This window comes from Aricia agestis, chromosome 16 (assembly GCF_905147365.1).
Source record: "Aricia agestis chromosome 16, ilAriAges1.1, whole genome shotgun sequence".
NCBI lineage: Eukaryota > Metazoa > Arthropoda > Insecta > Lepidoptera > Lycaenidae > Aricia > Aricia agestis.
The window spans coordinates 9,891,037-9,918,889 of record NC_056421.1 but is presented as its reverse complement, the minus strand read 5'-3'; the positions used below and the strand labels follow the sequence as shown (position 1 = coordinate 9,918,889).

General features: G+C 36.7%; 1 protein-coding gene across 4 annotated transcripts in view; it reads right to left on the bottom strand.

Annotated features, from left to right (window-relative positions):
* Positions 1-4,788: 4,788 nt before the first annotated feature.
* The window catches only part of LOC121734736 (G-protein coupled receptor moody), a 64,672-nt gene continuing 41,607 nt past the window's right edge, over positions 4,789-27,853 (bottom strand). For 3 of the 4 annotated variants that reach the window (XM_042125339.1, XM_042125341.1, XM_042125340.1), the window contains 6 exons: positions 27,653-27,823; positions 15,057-15,184; positions 9,567-9,720; positions 6,894-7,120; positions 6,290-6,427; positions 4,789-5,641 (listed from right to left, as the gene is read on the bottom strand). In XM_042125339.1, coding sequence (XP_041981273.1) covers positions 5,400-5,641; positions 6,290-6,427; positions 6,894-7,120; positions 9,567-9,720; positions 15,057-15,184; positions 27,653-27,823 — 1,060 coding nt within the window. In that variant the 3' untranslated portion in view covers positions 4,789-5,399. Of the gene's footprint in view, positions 5,644-6,222; positions 6,428-6,893; positions 7,121-9,566; positions 9,721-15,056; positions 15,185-27,652; positions 27,824-27,853 lie in introns of all 4 variants that reach the window. The other variant, XM_042125342.1, reaches the window with a different exon arrangement.

The window sequence follows — 27,853 nt, the reverse complement described above, 5'->3', positions numbered from 1 at the left end:
GCCAAAACTACCGAACCGATTGTAATGAAATTTTGTATACAGATAGTCTAAAGCCTGAGAAAGGACATAGGCTACTTTTTTACTGGAAAAAAGGGTTGTAAGGGGGTGAAGATACGAAAATTTGTTCAAATTAAGTTAGTTCCAAAAATTCATACTAGATAGCGCCGTGCGTCTCTTACATCGCGCTAACGCTTGCCCAACATCTTTCTATAAGAGGTGGTATCATTATACATTTGATTTTTTTCGATTATTTCTTTTTTACGTTATTTATTTCTTTTTTACGTTATTTAATAAGTCATTACTTTATCTATACTAATATTATAAAGCGGAAGAGTTTGTTAGTTTGTTTGTTTGTTTGTTTGAACGCGCTAATTTCAGAAACTACTGGTCCGATTTGAAAAATTCTTTCAGTGTTAGATAGCCCATTTATCGAGGAAGGCTATAGGCTATATTTTATTACGCTAATACTAATAGAAGCGAAGAAATAGAGGAAAATGTGGAAAAAACGGGGGAAGTTATCACGAACTACTGGAGCAATTTTTCTGTTATTTGGCACAAATAAGAAATAGATTATAGACCACGTGAAGGATATAGGCTATTTTTCGGGCGAAGCCGCACGGAACGTCTAGTAATTTATAAAACTCTATCCCAGATAATGTATGGGGCTTATGTCAAAATTTTGAATTAAATAAATGTTCCACTCTGCGTGCGGCAGTATTTAGCGACCGTAGGAATCTCATCTTCCACCGTTCGACACTTAATAGTTTAACAGTTGCTTATAACTGCCAGAAATCAATAAGGAAAGAAAAAAGAAAGGCTTACAATCTGGTACAGTTTATAAGGATCGATTCTATAAAGATAATATAATTATTAACCCTTAATTCGACGGATTTTTTGTTTCGCGATTTTTACCTTTTTTTGTTAATATGTAACCTTTCCTTTAGTGTCTATTTAAGATGTACAGAAAAATATAAAAAATTGACAATTTTCGAGAAAATGATAGTATAGTATTATACATTGCCGGGTTCCTACAAAACATACTTCCAATATATACGTATATCCCGCTATGCCACTCTGATTCAGAGCACATTACATTTAATTATTTTTCTTAGAAATAAAATAAATTAAGAAGAAATAATTGGTTTCTGGGCTAAGTTAGGACAAATAATAGCTGTTTCTTTAGCCTGTTATATCGTTTTGCTTAAACAGTGACATTTATTGGGAATGAAACATAGGGGTAGTTATAAGTTTCTGCAAAAGATAATTATAAGTGTCCTTTTTAGGATGTTAAATGTCCACAGAGAGTAGTAGCTACATTATAGACTTAATTTCAAACGTAATATTCTACAAATTGGAGGTTTTATTTAAGGATTTGAAAATGAATCAAAATTTGACTAATAAGAGCATTCGCAGATGAAAGCTTCTGAAGCTTCGAGTAAAAGTATTTATCAACTGGCTGATTACAAAAAGCTTTTAGAAGGTGCTTTTAAGGTTCTGATCTGTAAAAAATTGAAATTTCAATAAAATACAGATATATACCTTACTTATGGCTGGTTGGTAAAAGCGCAGTAATGACAGAAACTATAAAAGCTGTAACACAATGTTTGATGACCTATAATAGAGTCATTACCTAGACAGCCTTAGTATAAACATTGGAAAAGATAATATAATATCAAAAACGCAATTTAATAGTCATCTAAGTGCCTACTAAAAGTGCTTTAGTCAAGGTGGTTGGTGAGGATTTTCATCTAGACAGTAAAGGTCAATTAGTTAAATTTCTCTTGTAAAAATACGTCAATCATCGTGTCCAGTTATACTTTTGGGCCTTTAAAAGGTCTTTTACGTATTATTTTTTTTCAAAAACCATTGATATCTAAAAAGAAAAGCCTCAAACTAGCAATTAACCAATTTTTACAAAATTACTAATTTCAGAAAAACTTTTTTTCAGTAAGCTAAATCTTACTCAATAAGGTAAAGAAAGCTTTTGTAATTTATTAGAGAGGGTAGAAATATAAAATTCCTATAATAACCAAAATATTTGTCATAAAACAGTGCAAAAGTAAGCTAAGACTAAAGGGGCCGAACAATTTTCATATAGATATTATCAAATCTGAGACCAAATATCAAATATTAGGTCTAATGAAGACCATGGACGAAGTATAAGTCCATTTAATCCAACAGCTTCAGCTGCAGCAGTTAACAAATGCTCCAGGATGGTATTACCTACTTCACCTTTAATTCGACGAAGTGAAACCCGCTATACATAGAATTTCGTAGTGTGATTTCAGAGAATGCGGCAATGTATAATCGGCTAAACGTATACTTTAGGCATAATTATAGGTACAATATGAAAGCAGATTTGTCCAAATTATTATTCAGTCGCATGATTCCAATGACATAAGAAATATAATATGTCATTGCATGATTCAGATAGTTGACAATAAATAACTATTGCTGAAGTGTAACTTAGACCATTATAAATATCTTAAATGACATTATTCAGGTAAAAACGTATCCTGCAAACGATCGACTTTGGTTTACATTTTTCGATTTTTTATATTATTTTTCCTTCAAGCATATAAGACAGTATTTTTTTGTTAAATCTAGAATAGTTTTTTAATAGTATAACACAGAAACCTCATTTATTATTGTAAAATATTGAAAAATTTTCGAACTAGAATTTTATAAAGTAAACGTATAGCCCGCTATTTAGGGTCGAATTAAGGGAAGTATGTGTTTACAAACGTCGTGTATCAATAAAACTAGTAAAACGTAAAAGATTTGGCATTTATTCAAAATTCGTGCAATTCTAGTAACAATCTCATTTGATAAATGATTTTTAAAACCTTACATTATAAAGTTATTAATAAATAATAAATATTTACTTATCTACTTACAAAAAATTATTATTATTATACAGTACAGAAAAATCAACAAACTTATATATTTTTAAATACCTTCGTCTTTTGGAACTTAAAATTTTATTGTTATACTTAACTACTTACTCATTTTTTAAATCTTTGGCAAGTCGGTAGGTAAGCCTTGTGTTATTAATTTTTTATGACGAATTTCTCGGTGATGATCATTATCATCATTATGGTGCCATCATGGTGCCATTTACTTACGTTACTAGACTACCATAGTTATTAAAGTCACAAGCAAACGAAAGTTTTGAATATGAAATGTTATTAAAGTATATTTTATTATTTAAATTATTTTTATCAGGTTTAATAATAATTATAAGGTAAAATATGGATAACTGTCCACTCAATTCACTGGATATTAATTAATCTTATCACGGGCGTATATATAGCTTTGATAAGGGGGGGTCCCTAACGTAAAAAAGCGGCCAAGTGCGAGTTGGAATCGCCCATGATCGCAGCAGCAAATAGGCAACGTGTTTAGGAAATCAAAAATATTTTTTTTATACATGTACCGCACAGATCGGATTTAATCGGCGAGGTACATATATTATTGTCGAAATTGGACAAGTAAGATGGATAGTGATGGGGGGGGGGGTCCCGACCCCCAGGACACCCCCCTTATATACGCCCATGAATCTTATCCACATTTTACATAATATTTTATAATAATTAATAATTGTTTTACGCCCGCCGCGGTAGAACAGACTAGTATTAATTAGTAGGCTCCCAATTTTATTACACTGCTACAAGCATACAATGTACTTGTACACGTTGCACAAAACGTACGTGTTAAGACGAGTGCACACTGCACGTCATGTATGCTTGTAGTAGGTAATGCAGTTATAACGTTTTAGCATTGTATCGGCGCTGCGGGTAAATATCACAAATTTGTAAGTTACACGTAGCCTAAAATAATTATCAATAACTTTTATCCAAATAAAAAATAAATTAACATTAAGGTCAAGTGTGACCACATAATAAATATTGAGTTTTTGATTAGGGTCTAGGAGCAAATTTTTACTGTGGCAATACGGCCAGCGGATGCGTTAATTAATTATTAATGTACTTATACATTGAAACATTATTCGTATTTGGAATGTATCAGCTAATTATACAATAATATTACTACTTTTTATAGGCGCACTTATAATAAGTTTGGAATGTCGAAAATCTCATTATGCAGACAATTATTAGTAAGAAAATCTCATGACATATTATAGACGAAGTTGTAGTAGAACACAGTATTACATAAACACACATTTCTATACCTAATTCAACAAATAAAATTCAATAAATAACATCTTTGTTATTTATTGAATACTCTAGAGCAAATCTTTATGGCCGGTCGAGTAAAAACTTTATTGATTGCAAAACCACAAGGGTTGTTAAAATTCAATTTGCCACCAGGTGCCGCGATGTAGGTCTATTGTGTCAAATAAATATATTATACAGTTCGACAAGGCTTTAAATGAACTTGGCGAGAAAAGGAACTAAACGCTTCTATCATACAAAAACATCCTTTTTTGACATAATATGTTTGACAGTTCTCCTTTACCAGCAGCGCTCCCATCAATGTCACCAACATTCATTTAAAGCCTTGTCGAGCTGTAGTGACACATGACAGCTATATCGTTTGACACGATAGACGTGACGGCTACATCGCGGCACCTGGTGGCAAATAGAATTTCAACAACCCTCATAGAGTTCGACAAGGCTGTTTATGAACGTGGCGAGAAAAGGAACTAACGCTTCTATCATACAAAAACGTCATTTTTGACAGTTCTCCTTTTTTTTTAATGGCATGCACTTTGACAGTTCTCCTGACAGCGCACATTGACTGACATTGACACATTAAATTAAAGCCTTGTCGAACTGTACTCATTAGGTAGAACATATTTTTTTCATAATCATTATGGTGACAATCAATATTGTGTAAAAGTTACTTGCATTATGTACACCCAGAATACAGAATTTACAATGAAATTATTTATGAGGTAACTTTAAAAGTCGCAATAACATAAAATTATTTTATTGAACACACCAACCTTTATTTATATTATTAGAAGCATCTTAAAAGTGGCAACACTTTTAACGAATACTGATTGTATACTGCACTCTACTATTCTTGAGCGTATGTGTATCTTATACGGTATTAATTATTTTCTATCATGCTTACCTATTCTTTACAATTTTGCATTAGATTCGTAAGTAGTATAGTACAAATTAAAAATAAATAAATTTGTCAGATAATAAATATTCGAGCCATTCAAAATTCATTTCAATTGTCTAATTATTAAAATAACTTACACTAATAAGGCACTTAAAATTATTTACAAACGTACAAAATACTAACATGCCGCTAGAGCAGGACGGATACAAATTAAGAGTATCTATTGCAAATGCAAAATAATAAAAAAATCTCTTAAAAAGTTTAAATAAAAAAAATCTTTGGTGTCGTCATGCGTTAGCGGCATGTCAGCATCTGTGGGAGTCTTGGTCCATTTCGAACCTGGTGAACTTGGAGAGGTTCTTCTCTATGCCGGTGGTGACCGTCTCCGTGCGCAGCTCGATGTGTGAGCTGGGTCCTTGGGATCCTATCCCTATCTTCCTGGCCCTGACGTCGAGCCCCGAGGGTCTGCCCTGGACTCGCCCAGGGACACCTGACTGAGCACCGTTCGTGTGTTGCTGAAGCTGTACCCGTGACGCTCGTTCCATTTCTCTAAAAGAATTGAGAACTAGTTAATTGAAATTAGGTAAATGGGAAGGAAGTGAGAAATGTTTTTGTCATGAATAATTAATGATGGTACATTTTTATAGAAGCCATTCAGAAGAATTATTAAGCGATGTTAAATACAAAGCGTTGCACTATCGAAGAAATTAATTTACAGGCAGATGGGCGATGGCGGACCTACGTGTTTTGAGCAAGTTGTGTCAAATCAACGTCAAGGTCGGCTGGGCTTGACATAACGAGACCAACCAATTTTTTAGATGGTACTATCAGAGAAGTTGAGACATAGGCAGGTGTCAAACCCATCCGACAGCTGATAGCAGCTTATATTGAATTTACGTAATCCGACCAAATGGCGTAGGCCTGTCAACTGCCTATAAATCAATTTCTTGAATGGTAAATTATGAATAATCGTATTATAGCTTATTATGTATGACATATTTTAGGTCCACGAGGAGTTGGGAAATTTGCGAAAAGCAGCCATAGTAGCATTATAATTGTTATTAGCCATTTGTGGTTTAACTCAGAAAAAACCCAAAGATCCTATCACGTGATACATGGCTGTGATACCTTCATGTCCGTATGTATGACGCGAGCGAGCGTGTGGGACGGCATGCGGGCGACGTGGGATACGCACCGCTGGTGAGGCCGGGGATGCGCGGGCAGCACAGCGCGGCGGCGTACGCGGCGCGGTACTGCGCGTTCATGATGACGTAGATGATGGGGTTCACGCACGCGCTCGCGTACAGCAGCAGGTAGCCGGCCACGTGGAACACTGGAAAAAATAATTATTTGAGGCATTAAATACCTACTTGGCCATATTTAAATTTGTACCATTGAGGAAATTGATTCCTAGGCAGTTGACAGACTCACGTCATTAAATGGTCGGCTTATGTCAATTTAATGTTAGCTGTGATCTATCGGATAGGTTTGACGTAACGCGACCAAATTACATAGGTCCTCCATCTGCCAAGGAATCAACTTCTCTGGTAGTACAAGAACAATTATACAGTTCGCTGTTATGCGTTTTAAGCGATGAGAAAAAAATGTATTTTATGCATATTGTATATTGTAAGAAGTTGGGGACAAGATTAATCTTGAGGTACGGAAAGTTATCGATGTGCGCGCATTGTTAAAAATTTACTATATATTTTCCCAAACGAATCAAAGAAGTGTAAATACAATCAAGTATCAAAACGGTCTAGTCGTTGTATTTGACAGCTGTCAACGTCAAATCTTACCGGGAAAGTGCACGTGGCTGTCTGCGACCTTCGCAATAGTGATAGGTAGGTAGCACACGAGGAATGATAGGAAGATGGCCAGCACCATCTTGGTGATTCTCCACTCGTTCCGTCGCGCCTTCGTCTCCCGAGTGTCCTTGATAGTTGACCTCTTCTCGACGCCATTGTTGAGAGTGCCAGAGCTTGCGTGCTGGGTCCGTTGGTGCTCTCGCATGCGGACTTCTGAACTGCAAAGTGAAGAAGATAATATAAGCCTTTAAATGCATTACACGCAGAAGTTAAGTAGGAAACTACCAAGGAGCGGGTACCATTCTTTTTTGGGATTATTGTACTTATTTTCAGACTCCGACGACGTGCTATTAAATGTTTAATGTACTTATTGAAAACGTTCATCATCCAACACTTCTTTGGTAGGTACAATTTTTCGACGAATATATTATTTAACTCGAATTCTCGTATCTTTTCACATAACGCCAAAAACCATAAACTTACATTAGAATAAACATGTTTATGGCTTCTTTTATTTAAAAAACTTCGTCCTCTAAATGAAATCTCATAACGACGTGGACTCGAAGTAAGACCATAACATTTTATGTCCTCAAGTATAAAAATCATAAAGCTCGCTTATTTACATCGTATTTCGAGCAAAATGTCCGTACGCAGGAAATTTATCAGAAAATTAGCAGGCCGTGTTACGAGCTGCCGAATTGTCTTGTTGTCGGATGAGGGATTCGATTTCGTACGTCGAAGGACCATCAAAATATTATGGCACCTGCCGCGTCAACAGAACTCATTTCATGGTCGGAATGAACTATCTGCGTAACATGTTCCATATGGATATTTCCAAACCCTAGGGGCTGTTCGTCATTTCATCGTCATCTTATAGCTTTAATAGAACACTAGCTATTTGACCGAGCTTTGCTCGGTATTCAATAAAACACGAATAAAATAACATTTTCTAAAAATGATTCTAAGCTAGATTGATTTATTGCCCCCGAAACCCCCTATATACTAAATTTCATGAAAATCGTTGGAGCCGATTCCGAGATTCCAATTATATATGTTACCGTCCAAACCCGATTTCAGGACAAACCAGTTCTGCCTAGACTCAATTAGTTCTTCCTATACGCGATAGGATTAACTAGTATATCCTAGTTCAAACTAATTTGTCCTAAGCTCGATTGGATAAACCAGTTTAGACTAGGCCAAACTAGTTGATCCTAATATCAATACGCACACTCTAGGATAATATACTGGTATGGCCTAGTCTAAATAGTAAAAAAAAATAGCGAGGTCGTTGGTCTTGCCAGTCTGTGACCCACTCAAAATTGTGTACGGAAAACCCAGGCACAGTCAAAGCCTTTGTTGAACGTGCCAATCAAGATATTGAGGATATGATAGGCTCTTGGATGAAGGACAACATTTCAACGAAATAAGGCTTGAGATAATAATATGTTCAATTCATGAAAAACCGCGCTTACCCTTCAGGGATAAAACAATCGCCAAACAAGGCATTATTTGGAATATAACACAGAGTTCATAATATAATATTCAGGATGATTTAAGGAAGGTAATAGAAGATGATCGCAATGTTACCCTGACAGAAGACAGTGATGATATTAACGTTGCTGAACCAAGAAAAAGTTTCTTCATCTGAAATAGACATTCATAAAGCTAGAACAACTGCAGCACAAAATCTTGTGAAACAGGCTAAGAAAATGAAAGCTACTACTTTAATAAAAAAAATCCAATTACGGAGTATTTTATTCAGTTTAGGTATCTATTTATTTTGACTTTCTAGATATACTATAATGCCATGACTAGGCCATACCAGTTTATCCTAGAGTGTGCGTATTGATATTAGGATCAACTAGTTTGGCCTAGTCTAAACTGGTCTATCCTATCGGGCTTAGGACAAATTAGTTTGGACTAGGCTATACTAGTTAATCCTATCGCGTATAGGAAGAACTAGTTGAGCCTAGGCAAAACTGGTTTGTCCTGAAATCGGGTTTGGCCGGTAACATATCTACATACAAGAATTGCTCGTTTAAAGATATAAGATTTAGAAATTTTGGTTATTTTATACTATTTACTGTCGCCATTTGTAAGAAAATACCATGTTATACCACTTATTTATCGCTGATGCAGTTAATATGGTATGCTGTTTAGCTTTTACGTGCTAACGCGTGTTATAGCACGCTATATCGTTAATTTTTAGGCCGTATTATCGATATTGGTGTTTAATTGTACTATTAACCGGCTGTTATAGAGCTTATAATATAATAGCTAAATTATTGTTAGTTGGGTGGTTGCTACTCATAAGCTGTCTTGACAGCACAATAGATATAAAGTTGGCAGTCGTTTGTTTTATGGCCAACGTAGAGGGTCGCATCCATAGAGTATACATTATAGCAAGCTATAGAGTGCTTCTAACAAGGTATGAACTGTAAGCACGAGTGTGAACATATTTTCCTATAAGCGTCAAACGATGGCGAATGGAACATCACTAGACTTGCGTTATACGTTTGACAAGTATCTATAGAACTTCTGCTTACGATCGGCACAACGGGGAACGAGCGATGCGCGCGCTCTATAGCTTGCTAATGTATACTCTAAGGTCGCATCACATAACAAAGATTAAAGTGATATAACATAATAAAACATATTTATTACCTGTGTACCACCCAGAATATCCTGGCGTAGCATATGAATATGAGCAGAGCGGGTACTATGAAAGCGATGACGAAGAGTGCTGTTTTTGCCGATCTGCCGTTCTCATCTGGGATTATGGAGCAGGTTCCTAACTCTGCGTCGTAGTCGAATTTACCTGTAAGTAACAATAAATGCTTGAACAACTCTTGCTACAAGCGAGCGAGCATCCCTACTTACTAGTTACTATCTATACATAATATTATTCTACTTCCTACTAATATTATAAAGGCGAAAGTTTGTTTGGATGTATGGATGTGTGGATGTGTGGATGTATGTGTGGATGTTTGTTACTCTTTCACGCAAAAACTACTGAACGGATTTTAATGTAACTTTACAATAATATAGCTTATACATCAGAATAACACATAGGCTACAATTTTAACCGACTTTCAAAATGGGTGGTGGTGTTATGTTCGTTTTCTTATATAAGTACAACGATTACTCCGCCGTTTATTAACCGATTTTCAAAATTTTTCTTTTGGTATATCATCCCAATTTGGTATTATATTCACAAAAGTGGTGATCTGATGAAGGATCCATAAGTACCTAGTTCCATAAGTAGTTAGATAGATCATTTATCGAGTAAGACTATAGGCTATATTATATTATCATGCTAAGACTAATACGACCGAAGAAACTCAGGAAAATGTGGGAAAAACGGGGGAAATATATTTTACTTGGCGATAATTAAAAAAAAATCTATACCTACCTAATATTATAAACCTGAAGAGTATGTTTGCTTGAACGCGTTAATCTCAGGAACTACAGGTCCGATTTAAAAACTTATTTCAGTGTTAGATAGCTCATTTATCGAGGAAGGCTATAGGCCAGGGGTCACCAATTGGGGATTCGCGGTCCGCATCCGGACAGCCGACCCATTGTGTGCGGACCGAGCATGTTCGAAGATGACCTTCGTTAAAAATTAATTTCGGTCTCGACGATGTCTCGATATTACTGATGAACATGTAGTAACAAAAATTGACACTTTTCTCATTGATACAAAGTACATGTAAAAAAAAATTTAACAAATTTAATTACGGAAATTACAAAGGTATCTTTGTAATTTCCGTAATTAAATTTGTTTAATTTTTTTTTAAATGTGTGGACCCCGAAGGTCATTTTATTTATTAAAACGGACCCCGAGCGAAACTAATTGGTGACTCCTGCTATAGGCTATATTTTATCACGCGACTAATAGGACAATGTAGAAAAAACGGGGAAATTATTTGAAAGGGCTTATTTCGCGAACTACTGGAGCAATTTTTATGTTATTTCATATTTGGCACTAATAAGAAGTAGACCGCGTGAAGGATCATAGGCTATGGATTTCAATCATTTTTTTAGTGGCTATTATATATACCCGCGCGACGCCGGGGCGGGTCGCTAGTAATATTATAAATTAGCGGGTCGCTAGTAATATAAAGCGAAAACCGCTAAACCGATTTTGCTGAAATTTGGTATGGAGATACTTTGAGTCCCGGGAAAGGACATAATTTAGTTTTTGTCCCGGGAAAAAGTACGTTTTGGCGCAACAGAATTGCGGGCGTCATCTTTATTTATGAAATAAGGGGGCAAACGAGCAAACGGGTCACCTGATGGAAAGCAACTTCCGTAGCCCATGGACACTCGCAGCATCAGAAGAGCTGCAGGTGCGTTGTCCGCCTTTTAAGAGGGAGTAGGGTAATAGGGGAAGGTAGGGAAGGAAATAGGAGAGGGAAAAGGGTAGGGGATTGGGCCTCCGATAAACTCACTCACTCGGCGAAACACAGCGCAAGCGCTGTTTCACGCCGGTTTTCTGTGAGACCGTGGTATTTTTCCGGTCGAGCCGGCCCATTCGTGCCGAAGCATGGCTCTCCCACGTCAATTTGCTCGCTAGTCTCGTAGATAAGTTAGGTAGGCGAAGCTTTCATCGCAATATTATTATGTAATTACTTTGGCGCCCACTTAGGGATTAAAGTAACGATAACAGCTTACGTTTAAGTAGTAATTGTAATAATTAATGCCGAAGGCTTGATCTTCACGTAAAGTGCTTTCGAGATTTTCTTTTGCATTTCGAAGAATTAATTTGAAATGTTTACGTTATTTTAATAAATGCCAGCAAATAATATTATCAGGAAAAATATTTCTTAATGTAAGAATAAATATAATTCGGAGAAGCAATTTATTAGAATTATTATTCTACGTGAAATACCAATATAATATTATTATGAAGTGTACGGCCAGCAGTAACATAATAATATGACGACTTATTGAAGATCTACTTTATTCATTTATTTATATTTAGCTGTCCCGGCAAACGTTTCTTTGCCATATAAAGTATTTCACCCATATTATTTTATTGAAATTTGAAGTGACTAAATAAGTATGTCACCAGGGCAATGTCCATCGCTATCCCGTCGCACAAACAATCATGGTCATTGGTCGCCCTCAGTCTCGAGTTGTAGTAATTTACTATTATTTATTCAACAAATGCACTTATCGATATAAAAAGTACCCAGTAGCCGATTCTCAGACCCACTGAATATGCATATAAAATTTGGTTAAAATCAGTAAAGCCGTTTCGGAGGAGTACGCGGCCTAACATTGTGACACGAGATTTTTATATACTTATAAGAAAATTTAAAGTGTTGTTGACTTTATCATTTTTTTTTTCAACTCTTGTCTCTGGGACTCAGCTGATCTCAGACTGGCCGTGTAAGCATTGACTAATAGTATCTTAGATTCAATAAAAAAAAACTATGATCCATTTTCAATTTCTCAACTTCAGTCAACTTGTTGTCAACAGACTTCGACCATAAATAAGAGTATAATTCGTATGTATAGGCTTTTCACTCAAAAATCTGTCATTTAAGTATCATGTGTGTGTGTTGTTGTGTGTGTTATGTTTTATTTGTTAAAAAACAGTATGATAAAAGCATAATTTCAAAATAATATTAGCTCGATGCACTCCTTCACCATATAAACTATAACTGTGCAAAATGTCATGAATCTACGTTTCAAAAGTTTTTCGTTCGCGTATTAATATTATGATAATTGAGGCAAAGTCTATGTTAATTTATAAAACTAAGTCGTCGTTAATCGATAACATCGAGTGTTATTGCTAAATGAAGAAAAAATTGGAACTAGGATAAGAAAATTCCGATCGCTTTTTGTGCCTCTGTTCACACAAGATAAGTTATTCTGGATCACCGGATTTTATAACTAAGTTTTTACGAAAAATACGTTTAATCATTTGGGTGAACTGATTACTTTTAAAAAGAGTAAAAATTAAATTTATGAAATAATAAATAATGTTGCATGAAAAGTGTTTTGTTTTCCAAATTCACCTACGACATCTTTTATGTTACGTGCGACGAGTGCCGCGGCCGTTACAAAATAGCGCGCGACCGCTTGAAGGTTAAGCAAATCAGAGCTAGATTTAGAGAATTTAAAGAATCAACTTCATATTGTATTATCGAACGCTTATGTCACGGATCCATTTCCATTCACTTTAATCGATATACTTATACTGGAGAAAAAAGTGGGAACTCGAAAGCAAAAGGATTTTTTTCAGTTAGGCGGGTTTGCATCTTTGTAAAGCTAGCTAGCTAACGTGATCGACCAAAAACTCATCATCAGGTCGCTCACTGGCTATTATTTAACTAAAACCATGTTAGAAGATATTTAATCATTGTTTTTGCTGACCATACACATCCCTGTGGAGTACAAGCAATTCCGACATTTGATAATGTTATGCGGGCGTCTGGCAAGTTTAGATCACCTGTGTCAATAGTCAATACCCAATAGCTATAAATAAGCTGATTAGGATATAGTGGGGCCAATTCTGACATGCTGGGGGTCGAGAGACTTATGTTGTTTCTAAATAAACGCATACGGGTTAGAATTTTAATTTGAACTTTGATTAGAATTAAGTATGATCAACCACTAACACCAATCGCTTATTGATTAAGGTACGTTTGGCAAAGGTGCCGGTAAACCTTTTTTTTTTGATGCGCAGGGGAAACCTTTTATAGGTGCCCTGGGTTTGGGGGGTGTGCCTCAGTTAAGCTGAAGCACCCCGGGGGTATGTGGGACTCCCGGCGAGAGGCGCCGGGCTTACCCACTAAAACCACCTGCGGTTTGCCTTCAGCCGTATACGGAGGGATGTCCTGGATCTATCTAACACATAACTCCCTCCACGACCGGCCGGTCTACCTCAAAGGGACCGGACTACCTCCAAAATAAGGGAACGCTTCGGCAAACTGAAGCGTTCCCGTCGGCGTCGGGACTAACTAAGCCGGGCAGGTCCCATCCTTGCCCGAAGTCCCGGGATAGACGGAAGTTTGGAGGTTCTCGTAACGACGCCTCCGCACTCCAGTCCTCCCCCGGCGGAGCGGAATGGAGGATGGATCATCCTCTCTGTTCCGCTCCGCGGCCTCCTTCTGTGAAAAGACGGTTTCGCAGAAAGAGACCGCCGCCTGCCAGGCCTCATCGCTCTCGAGCATGCAGCGAACCATGCTCGAGAGCGAGAGGTCCCACCTAAGAATCGCCACGAGATCGTGGCGCTGCACGGCCCAACGATCCCACACCTCGAGGGTGTATTTTTGTATACAAAAAACACATTTGACAACTTGACGCTCCGCTTTGCAGTCGCCTGGTCGCGTAGGTTTGACCTAAGCTTTAAAGCTGTATGATTAAATTCAAACATAAATGTTTGTGATTCTATTTATAACTGAAAAAATTGATTGTTTAAGCAAAAACCCACTGTTCAAGGGAGGTTTATGTTTGTTTATTTGAGAACCCCGAGGAACGGGAAAATTCCCGCTGCGGAAACTTCGGAAAATAGTTCGGGTTGTAAAGTTAGTTCGATAGGAGTTTTATACGGAAACCGTTATTTTCACTCGATGACTACGGATTGGCGTCATCACGAATTCTATCAATTTATCCAGCATATATTCTGAAATTACGATGAGCGATCGATGGATGTCGAAAAACCCTGCCAGCTTTGTTTGAGGAGTAGCTATTTTAAATTTAAAAAAGTAGAAAGTATAATGTGTTAAAGTGTACAAACAAAACATTCATAGTACTAATACTATCCGTCCCGGCAAAACGTTTCTTTGCCATATAAAGTATTTCACCCGTATTATTTTATTGAAGTGACTAAATAAGTATGTCATCATGGCGACGTCCATCGTTATCCCGTCGCACAAACAATGGTCGCCGTCAGTCTCGAGTTGTAATAATTTACTATTATTTATTCAACAAATGCACTTATCAATATTAAAAGTACCCAGTACCTAGCCGATTCTCAGACCCACTGAATATGCATATAAAATTAAAAATGCGAAAGTGTGCCTGTCTGTTTATCTGTTACCTCTTTACGCCCAAACCGCTGAACCAGCTTTTCTGAACACAACAGATAGACACACTTTTACGTTTATAGTATTAGTATGGATCACTTAGCATATTTACCCCATATCCCGATGAGCGTTGGTATCTGCATGCCGTAGGAGAACATCCACGAGAAGACGATCATGAGCGCGATGTTGTGCTTCCTGTACACGCGGCCGTACCAGCTGTGGTGCGCGATCATGATGTACCTGGAAATTGGCGGTGACCACGTTGAGTATATTATAGTAATTACAATTCTACTCTACTCATTCAGAATTATATACACAGATGATGTCTGAAAACGGTTTTGAGTCGGGTATAACTGACTTCACCAGAATCGAAATGAAGAATAATCAAGTAACTAAATCTTGTATTGATCACATTTTTTCTCGTTTTCACACACCAACCGTGTATACTGGCACAATAGATACAGTTCTAGCAGATCATCGTGTTACACTTATAGCATGCTGTAGTCCAGACAATGATAAACTATTCTCTAAGAAAACAAAGACATATTGTCATGACACTGAAATCCTACTAAAAGAACTAAATAATACAGATTGGTCTCTCACCAATAGCATGACCTGCCCAAATGATATTTATGATTTTATAAAAACAAATTTTCGTAATGCGATGGACGTATCATGTGAAACAAAGTATAAAAATAAAAATATTAAAGTTAAACTTCCGTGGATAAATAACAATATTATAAAATTTTGTAAAGAAAGAGATAAATTATTCAGGCAATGGAAAAATGATTCAACAAATCTATACTTAAGATTACAATATAATAAAATACGAAATAAAGTACATAAAATACTAGAATACCATAAAAATAAATATTATAATAACTACAATAATCCTAGAAAATTATGGCAACTTGTAAATACAATATGTGGTAGAACTACACAATCCATCGATCAAACCATAAACAAAGCTTTTACTAATCACAACCTGTCTTCAAAAAACATAGCAAATAAGTTCGCAAATGAATTCCAAAATTGTGTAAATAAAATAATAAATCGCTGTAACACTCCACTTCTAAACGAAAATAAATATTTTAATAAAGCTGATAAAAGTATATACATTAAAAAGGCAACCTCTGATGTAGTTAAACAAATCATTAAAAATCTCAAAATACATAAAGCTCCCGGTCATGATAAAATCAAGGTGTTGGATATAAAAAGAATAGGTAATAATATATCAGCCCCAATTGCTAACCTTATTAACACTTGCCTTAAAACCGGTAAATACCCCAATGAGCTCAAAAAGGGCTCCGTACGTCCTGTATATAAAAAAGGAAAACACGATGAATTCTCAAATTATCGACCAATAACCCTTCTTTCTTCCATAAATAAAATTGTTGAGAAGTTTCTCTGCGATCAAATTCATTCATACTACAAAAAACATGGCATTATAACAAAACAACAATTCGGCTTCCAACCTAATAAAAATACAACTTCCCTTCTATCCCAATTCACTGATCATATTAATTTAGCTTTAAATTCTAAAAAACACGTTTTTGCACTTTTTATAGACTTCTCCCGGGCATTCGACACCCTTATCCACAGTAAACTAGTCAAAAAATTAAAAAATACGGGCATACGAGGCCCACTACTAGATTGGTGTAAGGACTACTTGCAAGGAAGAACTTATCATGTAAACATTAACGACGTTATCAGTGACGAAGTGACAGCTGAAGAAGGCACAGCTCAAGGCTCAGTTATGGGACCACTTCATTTTATTGCCTATGTCAATGACATGCTTAATGTTCTAAAATACTGTCTAGCTTTCCAATTTGCAGACGACACCTGTCTTATGATTTCGGACTCAGACCCTACCTCCGCAAAAGCCAAATTACAAGAAGATCTCAACAACATTAGCAAATGGTGTCATGATAACGGACTTGTTATAAACTCCGACAAAACAAAATTGGTACAAATTTGTTCACCCTACAACACTAAAAAATATCCTGCCGGAAAAAAGCTAGTCAGCCATGATCATCAATGCCTCCATAAAAACAACAGCACCTGTAACTGCCCTGAAATAGAAATAGTTAATAAACATACTTACCTAGGCCTCATCATAGATAATAAATTCTCTTGGCTGCCTCAAACAATACGAATATGCGACCGGCTTAAAGCGTTTCTATCTAATATTTACATAATTAAAAACAAAATACCATTTAAAATCAGACTGATGTTGTACAATGCTCTCGCTGACTCCATTATTAGTTACGGTTTATCCAGCTACGGTAGAACCTACAAAACTTACCTTAATAAAATTCAAAATCTCCAAACTCGAATTCTGAAAAATATTGTGCCAACTGATATCAAAGAAAAATATAATAAAAATGAAAAAGAATTGTATAAATTTTGTAAAGTTCTTCCGATCACAACCAAAGTCAAATATTCTATCTTAAAAGAACACTTCTTTGATGACGACCTCCAGAAACATAACATTACACACAATTTCCAGACAAGACAAAAAACTAAAAACCAACTGAACATATCAAGGGCAAATAATGTTTATGGAGAGAGAACAACCGAATATATAGTACCGCGCCTAATTAACAATCTGGACCCAATAATTGTAAGCAAAATCACAGAAAAAAATATTAAATACAAGCTAAAAACATTATATTTAAACAAATTCCTAAATGAATAGGACTGACATCAAGATTTATTTTCTTGTTAATAAGTAAGTAATTGCAATTCTACCAATTTTTTGTTGAATATTTAAGTAAGTATAATTAATAAGTTTATTATGTTGTTTTGTTAAGTTTGATAAAAAATATTAATTTATTTAATGAGTATAAAATAATTGTAATGACAATGTACTTAATTCTTATTATTATTGTAATACACTCCGGACAAACCTTCGTGGTTTATGGAGAGTATATCTCAAACGTCTTGTATGATTTATGAAAATAAAGGAATAAATAAAAAAAAAAAAAAAATACTAGCTAAAAGCCGAGCTTTGTGAGGGCTCGCGTCGTTTTTTGTGTAGTAATAAGATTATTACTTATTATTAGGCAGTTTTTTTATATTTTAATAGTAACCAAACCTTGACTGACCGATGATAACACATCTGCATATAAATAAAAATTATGTACGGTACTATCAACTATTATCTATTCTGTGGTACTATGTTAAAGTGTATCACGAAAGTGCTCAGGTTGTGGGATATACTATAGATAGGTATAACTTTGTTGTGACTGAGGTTGTGACCCTCGATCATGGTGTAGCTGCAAGTTGATGGTGACCACGTTGAACATAAACAAAATAAATTTTTCAATGTTGGTATTAGTTGGATTACGCTTTTTGTACATTGAATTTTCCATAAGGCCTACCACTAGTTAAACAATATTATGTAAATTGTTGTGGTGCGCGATCATGATGTAACTGCATGTTGATGGTGACCACGTTGAGTATTGTGACAAACAAACAGGATAAAATGTATTGTAATAACTTGTCGACGACCACGATACGCTGCCATGAGCGTACTGATGCTGATTTCGAAGACAATGAATAAAACCACGACGTCCTAACAATGTTTTTAATTTTTACAACGACTACTTATATTATGTTTCTATGAAAGATAATGATCACAATATCTATATTAAAATGTTGATTCTCTCTATTGAGGCAATTGAATGACCACAGTAATTAATTTTCTGGTCATTCAATTGCCTAATATTTGTTACAAGTTCTCCCATCTTAACCCTTGCTAGCCACAACCGTTGCTGAGCTAGCCAACTTAAACCCTCCCTAGGGGTCAAATCTAACCAGGCCAATGATTAATTACAGTCTGAACTGATTAAAACTTCTCAGTATAATTTGCTTCAGGGCCATAATTGAAGACCTAAGTGGATAAAGTGGGTAACTATTAATTTGAAAACTGTCGTTTTTTGCATAAATAGAGGATTTAGGACCGGGAAGATGGTATGAATACAAAAAAATGTGGATTCTATGTATAGCTGGATATATTAGCTAGATGATGCATATATTATATAAAATGCTAGATTTTTCAAGTTGTTAAAATTATAAGGGAAAAATGAGTAAATGCTCGTTGTAAAATGTTAGTTACCGACTACTTCCACACATGTCTTCAATTGGCACTTTTGAAGAGGTTGATTTATGTACGTAGGCTTTAATTATTATTAGGGAAAGACTAGCTATGGAGTTACTGACACATTTTCATACTTTTGTACTCACAAAATTTGGAACTAAGTAATCAACTAAAATGGTGCAAGTTAATTTTGTTTGTGGGTTAATAAACTTTGATGTCAGTATAAGTATTTGTAGCTTATTAATTTTCTTACGCCCTTAATAATATTAAAAAAAACCGTACTACGGGCATATAACTTGTATATGCCCGTAGTACGGTTTTTTTACAGATTAGAAATCCATAATAATATAATAAATGCGATGTGTCTGTCTGTCTGTTACCTCTTGGTGACGCTGCGTTAAAGTAAAAAACCGTGTTGGATATGTTTTGGAATGCTTGTTTTGCCGGGCCGGCCTCTCATAGAAAACAAGCAATGGAACAGCAAAACATGGAAGGGCGTAAGCGACTAAATGGTTTTTGTCGTGTAATTTAAAAACCATAAATACATTTCATCTAAGCTATGGGCAAATTAAAGTGTATGCTTGAACCAATTTATGTACAAATTTTGGAAGCTTAAATCACTCTCCTCTGTTGGCAAAATAGGAATCCCTTTTTTTACAGAGGTTTTTTGATTGATTATTCTATGTTATAATAGTTGACCAATCGTGTTATGCTATGGGTAATTCAAAGACAAAGACATGATGAAAACTGACAATGAACTTTAATTTCTTAGCTTTAGTCATTGCTGAGAAAAATCGATATCGCTACAGCCAAATTATCAAGGCGTCGCCTCATTCGATTTTGCTTGGTTTGGACATACCTTGAGTCCCGGGAAAGGACATAGAAAAATGTACGGTTCCCGCACGATGAATGAATTATGGCGCGACGGAGTTACGGGCATAGTAAAAGGAGGGGAAGTAAGTTATCTTCATACAAAGGCACCGCGCGCGGCTTGTATGTGTGCGCCATATCTCGGCGGTACCAGCCTAGTAAAACTGGCCGAGATTTTGTTGTGTGCCGTACGTGGCGACGCATTGATACTATGGCGCACACATACAAGCCGCGCGCGGTGCCTTTTTATGAAGATAACTTACTTCCCCTCTTTTTACTATGTTACGGGCGTCATCCAGACAGATATTATGACAGATTGTTTTATCTGTCAAACGATTCTGCTAACATAGGTAGTAGATAGGAACAAAACGTTGTACATAATAATAACATAATAAGTATTATAACATCTGAATGTACATTGTACAGTGTGGATCATTTAGATTTTTATCTATTAGTATGGGGGATAATATTAACCTAATATATTTTTTTAATTAAAACACTGCAATATCTCTTCATATTCTGCTATAGTAAATATCTCATGTTTGAAATCTCAAAAGCTGTCCACGAGGAGTGCAATATTGCAATATTGTAAATTCCTTATTCAAGCGCATTCAACTGTGGAAGAAGCAACAGAAAAATACTTTTAAACCGAACTATTTGAGCTCTTATCGCTGAAAATTAAAAACATCGCTTGTAAATCACTTAGGTAAGATGTCAATGATGTTTTGTTTTTGATTTTAAAATATTATGTTGTATATTCTAAAACTTAGTAGACATTCTATTTTAGATTGCGTGTCTTGAAAATGAAAAACGGAATATGGGATTAATTTGCTGTCTGTCTGTTTTTCTGCCTGTCGATACTTTTGTTTTATAAAATCAGGTTGGTCTACACCATAAAGTTAATATACCTAGCGGAATAGAGCAACAATCTCGAGCTGTCAAACGAAACCGAAATTGGTTTCATCTGTGTGTGTACGTATACAATTCCACAAGCATGATTGAACATGATTTCTATGAGATTAAATTGTCAACGTGCGGCACGTGCCGACTGGACGTCAAAAAATAGTGCTGCTGTCATGTTATCACACGTCTCTTTTTACCATGCAGTGTTACTGATAGTGACATCTCTCTTGCTCAGGCCTTTGTTTCTCTATTCCGCTAGGCATATTATGGTCTTCACTCTACGGTATAGTGATTTGAGGAGTCCAGACTCTACCAAAGTCCACAGCTACAGCTAACAGCTTCGATTTAGCCCGGCCGCACATTGTCCGAAATTTCTGATCAGAAACAGTTGAACGTCCGCGCTGTCTCTTACATTTTGTACTGAACCGAGTGAGCTCGAACTCGCCGGAAGGATATTTCGGATAGTGTGCGGGTGGCGGTCCGGCGAAATTCAACTGTTTTTTTTTTTATGAAATAAGGGAGCAAACGGGTCACCTGATGGAAAGCAACTTCCGTCGCCCATGGACACTCGCAGCATCAGAAGAGCTGCAAGTGCGTTGCCGGCCTTTTAAGAGGGAATAGGTTAATATAGTAAGGAAGGGAAGGGAATAGGGGAGGTAGGGACGGGAAGGGAATAGGGGAGGGTAGAGAGCAATGAGTTTCTAAAATACTTAGTAACATAGAATATCATTGGTAGAGAGGGGAATAGGGTAGGGGATTGGGCCTCCGGTAAACTCACTCACTCGACGAAACACAGCGCAAGCGCTGTTTCACGCCGGTTTTCTGTGAGAACGTGGTATTTCTCCGGTCGAGCCGGCCCATTCGTGCCGAAGCATGGTTCTCCCACGTATAAAATATATGTTTCTGATCAGAATTCGGACAATGTGCGGCCGGGCTTAGTCAGGATTCTATCGAACAACAAAATAGTATTCTCAACGTCAAACAAATTTCAAACGATTTTTTTTTGAGTTTAGAGTTTAGACTTTAGAGTTTAGACCAATCAGAATCAGACCAATTATTGTAAAAATTTACATTTAATGAGAATATTGGAGTTTTTAATATACTGTATTTAGCGGGATCGACTATAAGTTTTTATCAGCAATGATTCTAATTCAAGTGTTTTATTCATCAATGATTTTAATCCAAGCGTTTTTTCACACCCATTTTCCACAAAGCCGTGTTATCTCTTGATTAAGGCTTCACGTTTCAGGCTTTCAAATTGCAATTATGACGATTGATAAATGTAGGTTACATGAGGCATTACCTTTTATTGTCTCCGGCATGAATAGAAGATTCATTACTCCTCCTTGACCCAGATAGCTTGGCTCACCACAGTATTACCACATTATAAGTAGTATGCAGTAGGGTAACTCAGCTGTGTCCTTGATCGAACGAGATCCATATAGACACCATCGCGATTCTACTAATCTAATGCGAATTCGGTCAATCAAGCTTGTTTTCTACACCATAAAATATTTCCTTTGTATGTATGAGAAAACTGTTTTGCTGCATCACATATGCTAATATGAAACGAACTGAAATGAAAAGGAATAAAGCTTAGGCCAAACCTACGAGACCAGGCGACTGCGAAGCGGAGCGTCAAGTTGTCAAGTGTGTGTTTTGTATACAAAACACACACTTGACAACTTGACGCAACTTGACACTCCGTCACTGACGCGTAGGTTTGTTCTAAGCTTAAAGCTGTATTAATATAATGTTTCACAATAAGTTGCGTGCCACTCTTATCCCGCAGTATCCCGCGGTACTCGTTAATTTAATTCCCGCTATAAAAAATATGATCCTATGTCTTTTCCTGCGGTCTGCTATATTATATGCAAAATTTTGCCAAAATCGTTCCAGCAGTATCAGAACAGAGATTTGATGTAAACAAACAAAAAAATAAATCAAACTTAGTTTGGACGTCGTATTACTGCATTTTGCGACTTTAAGTTATCTGTATTCACGTATCTGGCGGTCTAGTATGAAGTTGATGTACTGTATGTCGTTTATATTATGGCATTAGTATGATCAGCACGTAGGCCATTTACATTTTTACAACATAAATTAATATAATACGTCCCTTGTGGAAATTGCTCTGAATTACCTGTAAGCTAAGCCTTATACCAAATTGCTCATTATCAAGATTATAGACGATAGAGGTTAAGTAATCCTGAGATATTTTCTATGTAAAAGCATCTACAAAAAAATTGATTCTTTGATTCTTAAAAAATCAGAGCCCTCTTGATTATGTAAAAGCATCTACAATACAACGAATTATTTTGGGGATGCTTCTAAAATCAGAGCATTGGAGAGGGATAAAGTTCGAAGATTTCCCCAAGAATCCCCGACATACCTACTTAATTTCTCGAAAATTTGCCGCCGTTGCCCAAAAACCGATATTACCTACACGTAAGTCAAAACTATTGTTTCACTTACAGCATAAGATTGGACAGACGTAGAAAAATATAAAACGGGTTGCCCTCCGGAATGCCATTAGAATGTAAACAAAACAGTAGGAGCAGTATACATTTTCACGGTATAACGAAGGATGTCCTACGCTGCACTACGGTCTGTACACCCTCCGTCTTACGAAATTTCGACAGGTCACGTGTTCTGAGTCCACCATTTTTACCCATCCCAAGTGTACAAAGCTGCTATAATATAAGTTTTCACTTCAACTACTGAAAGTAGTCATTGCATTGTATGGTGATTTGTGTTCGGAATTCCGTAATATTTTGAGATCAGTCGCGACGCACGACGATATTGATGCGATGTCTGGCACGTCGAATAGGCCGCACGGTAGCGACTAGCCAAGGATATGTGACATGTAAATTATTGAATGCGAATGAAAAGAAACGATTAATTTTCCAAAAATATACGTTCATCTTTCATTTCAATAAGAAATAAGACTGATTGCCGCACTCAGAGACAAATATTAATTAATTACTTACTGTGATTAAATATTTTGACATTATCTGTCAAAGTATCAATTAAATAAGTGCGGGAGTAAGTGCATCAAATAATTTGAAAAATAAATCCTATTTGCCGGATATTATGAAAGTATTTTAATATGTAAATACATAACATCATACAGTCGCTTTTTAGCTTACATGTTAAGGTGGAAAGGGCTACCAATATAGGTATAATTCTATTTACTAGAATTAGTTGCAACTAGTATTGTAAGATGAGACATTAGAAAAAAAACTTTATTCTATGTATTTGTATATGTCCAGTTCATACTCTTTTACCTAAAATCAGTAACAACGCAAATAAATATGAAGATTAGTCAATGTGTTCAAACTTGTTCAAAACATTATTTGATTACGTTGACAATCAATAATTAATTATTCTTATACAACTTTTTTCATAAATAGACTTGGCTGTTTTCACTTCTAGACGTTCTGTATCTAATTCGGACTCGACACAGCTGTTCCCAGTACGTTACTATCGATTAAGAGATAAACAAATTATTTACGATTGACATTTTCGCTCTGTATAACTTTTTATTTCGTTCGTTAATTTACACGAGTCATGTTTTATGTTAATTTACATGAGGGTTAGTGCGAGTTTTATTCGATCCGACGGATCGAGCACGTAAACGTGAATTTATATGGGATCAAAGCAGTATCCACGTTAGCCAGTAGATGGCGCTGCTTTTACTCAGGTCGACTTTGAAGAGTTCTCGATACGTTTGACGTAGTAAGTTATATCGACCTGCGCGCGCCCTATCAATGCGTTGCTCAGCAGTAATTCGTAGCCATAGAATTAGTTAATAATAATTTTGATATCGTTGTTCGTAGCATGCTCACAAGCCACAGCCATAGTAAAAGGAGGGGAAGTAAATTATCTTCATACAAAGGCACCGCGCGCGGCTTGTATGTGTGCGCCATAGTATCAATGCGTCGCCACATGGCACACAACAAAATTTCGGACAATATTTCGCCATAACCAGTCGGGGCTAACACTTTACGCTGCACGCTCGCGCCGCGCCGCGCCGCGCCACGGCTAAACGAATCAAAAATGTCCGATCATAATCGCAGGAGTAATAGATATTGCTGTGTGTTTTGGGTGTTTTATTAGTACTCGTAATGCAACAATTCCAGAATTGTCTTTGTTTAAATTATCTGTTGAACAGGAAAGGTCAGTACTGCTCACTTATTCTAGCATAATATAATAATTTTTACTTGATGATCAGATACCTACTTACTTCTTTTTTATTGTATTAGTTTTCTACCACACAAAGGAAGTAGGTAGGTAGGTAGATCTACTTTCCCACTAGAACATAGTATAAATAAGATAATGTTTTATGTACTTTTGATCCGTCAACTAATTTGCCGCTATTGCTTTGTTTACGTAATAGTACTTGTACTAATATCTATTCTGTGGTAATAGCAATTTGCCGATTTCTCTGTGTTGTAGACCGTATATTAACTAAGTACTTACAGTCAATTACTTATTTTAAATCGTAATTAAAAATAAGTAAGTATGACTAATTGTAAATCACAATACACATAAAGCAAAGTTCGAATCATAACAACAGATTTGTTTATAGTATAAGAGACAGACGTTAGTTTTTAATGTTGTTTTACAGGGTATTTTTATAATTTTATTTAGACATCGGATTATATTATGCACGATCAAAGTGCCGAAATATGCATGCAAATATGCACGAAAAATGGCCCAAATATGCACAAAATATGCGCAATTAAGATTTATTTTTTAATAAAAGTCGGGAGACCGCGGCGTTGCCGCTGTTCATGCGGTTGCGCGAACGAAGGGCGGACGGCCGCTCCCACACCAACCCGCCGGCCGCGCCTCCGCGCCGTCTAAAATTGACAACCCTAAGACAGTAGGTAATTATATCGCGGATTGGGCCGGAGTTATCCTACTTCCCCTCCTTTTACTATGCCACAGCGGACAGCAGCGGTAGCGTCCCGCGCCCGCGCCGATTCGTCAGTTTGTTTGAAGTCGGCCTACTTGCTAGTTCTGTCTATTGTGCAGAAACGTCATGTAACATCTACATTAAAAATTACAAACATCGATCTTTTCAAGAAAAATATTAGAAAATTCTTTTAAAAACATGATTTCCTGTGTCAATCACTGTTCCACGAATTCGTCGGAATGGGTTATTAGCTCGTAAAATTTTAGGACCCCGATGAAAGAAAATCGGAGAGAACTGTTTCGTAGACTGATAATGTCGAGTTCAGAGAGATTTAGTACGAATCGTTTGTAGTTATCAATATTTGTAGATTTTCTGGTTAGCTTTGAAGATTTCTACAACTGATACTAATCAAAAGGTTATGTACCTTCCATAATTATAAACATAAACATAATTATTTATTACAGTTTATCTCGGAACGTATTAAGTAATAACATTCGTAGATTTGTATAGCTCCAATGACCGCGTTGAAAAAAGAGCCATGTTTTTTTACCCCGTTTTAATATTATATCTTGGGAAACTGACCTGTTAAAGCTGATGACTTAATAAGTGCTTTGCTCGTCAATGAGATGCCGAAGTGAAGGGACCAGTTTGAGCAGTACATCCCCATAGATTATAGAAGACGGGTCCTTTAGCTAGAATTACCAAAAGAACTGACTTGTTCGAAGAAATGAGCGCTTATAATCATATGCGAGACTCAAGAAAGAGACTATAGTACAGTATAGCAATATTAGTATGTCATATTGCTATACTGTGACTATAGTTTGCAAAGCGCGCTACGCGCTCAGAAGCAACAGGTGCAAGCAACCATAAGAATTACGAAACACGATGTACCATAAAGGCGCGAATCCACCGCGGCGCACGGATTTATCTTTGACTACGTGGACGACGTTTCCACTGCAGCACACGCTATAAAGACGTTACTCACGACTATGTACACAATTGTTGACGTAGTTTAAATCCGCTTAGCTTCCGTGTATCCCGTGTACAGCATGCGTAGTGTAGCCAGCGTTGAGCTACGTGTGTACCACATACGAGCAAGTCACGTGAGTCAATTCATACGTAGCGTGTCCGTGGGTTGCAGTGGAGACAATTACACAAATTTTCTTGCAAAGCGAAGCTTGAAGCACGTGTGTAGTCTCTCCGTGCGCTGCGGTGGATCCGCGCCTTAAGAAAAAGTGGCAAGCGCTATGCTCAACAGGGAGACTCCGACATTGCCATAGGAAGGGGACCAGCTTGCACAGCAAGTCCTCATGGTTCAGAAGCAAGAAAAACCCTAAGAACTGACCTGTTCAAAGTGATGAGCGCTATTTGCTCTACAGGTACACAAACGTAGCCGTATCTCAGGAAGTCAATTTACATACAATTTTACCGTAGTAAGTTTCAGAAGCCAGAAGTATCCTAAGTACTATCATATCAGCCTATAGTCGTCCACTGCTGGACATAGGCCTCTCTCAATGAACGCCAAGATGACCGATCTCCTGCTACTCGCATCCAACATGGGCCTGCAACTAAGCGGAGATCGTCGTCCCACCTAGTTGGAGGTCGACCTACACCCCGATTTCCCAGCCTTGGTCTCCATTCCAGAGTAAGTTTACTCCAGCGATCGTCTGTTCTTCGAGCTACGTGACCAGCCCAGTTCCACTTCAGCGTACTGATTCTCTGCACTATGTCGGTGACTTTAGTTCTTTGACGAATTGTTTCATTTCGAAGCTTATCCGCCAAAGAAATAATACTAAGTACTAAGTACTAATCTGTTCAAAATTAAGTTGCCATATCTCAAAAAGAGTACAAGTTTGCACAGAATTTCCTAAAGTAAATGCTATCTGAATGAAAAAATTCCAGAAGAACTAACCTGTTCAAAGTGATAAGCGCTATGCTCAACAACGACACTCCAACGTTGCCATATCTCAGGAATGGGACCAGCTTGCATAGCACGTCCCCATGGGGCCAGGTTCGGGTCCAGAAGCCGGATATGGCGAACGGGAGCACCATGGCGCAGAACAGGAAGTCAGCTACGCATAAACTGAAAGGTAACGGTGGCATATATTAATAT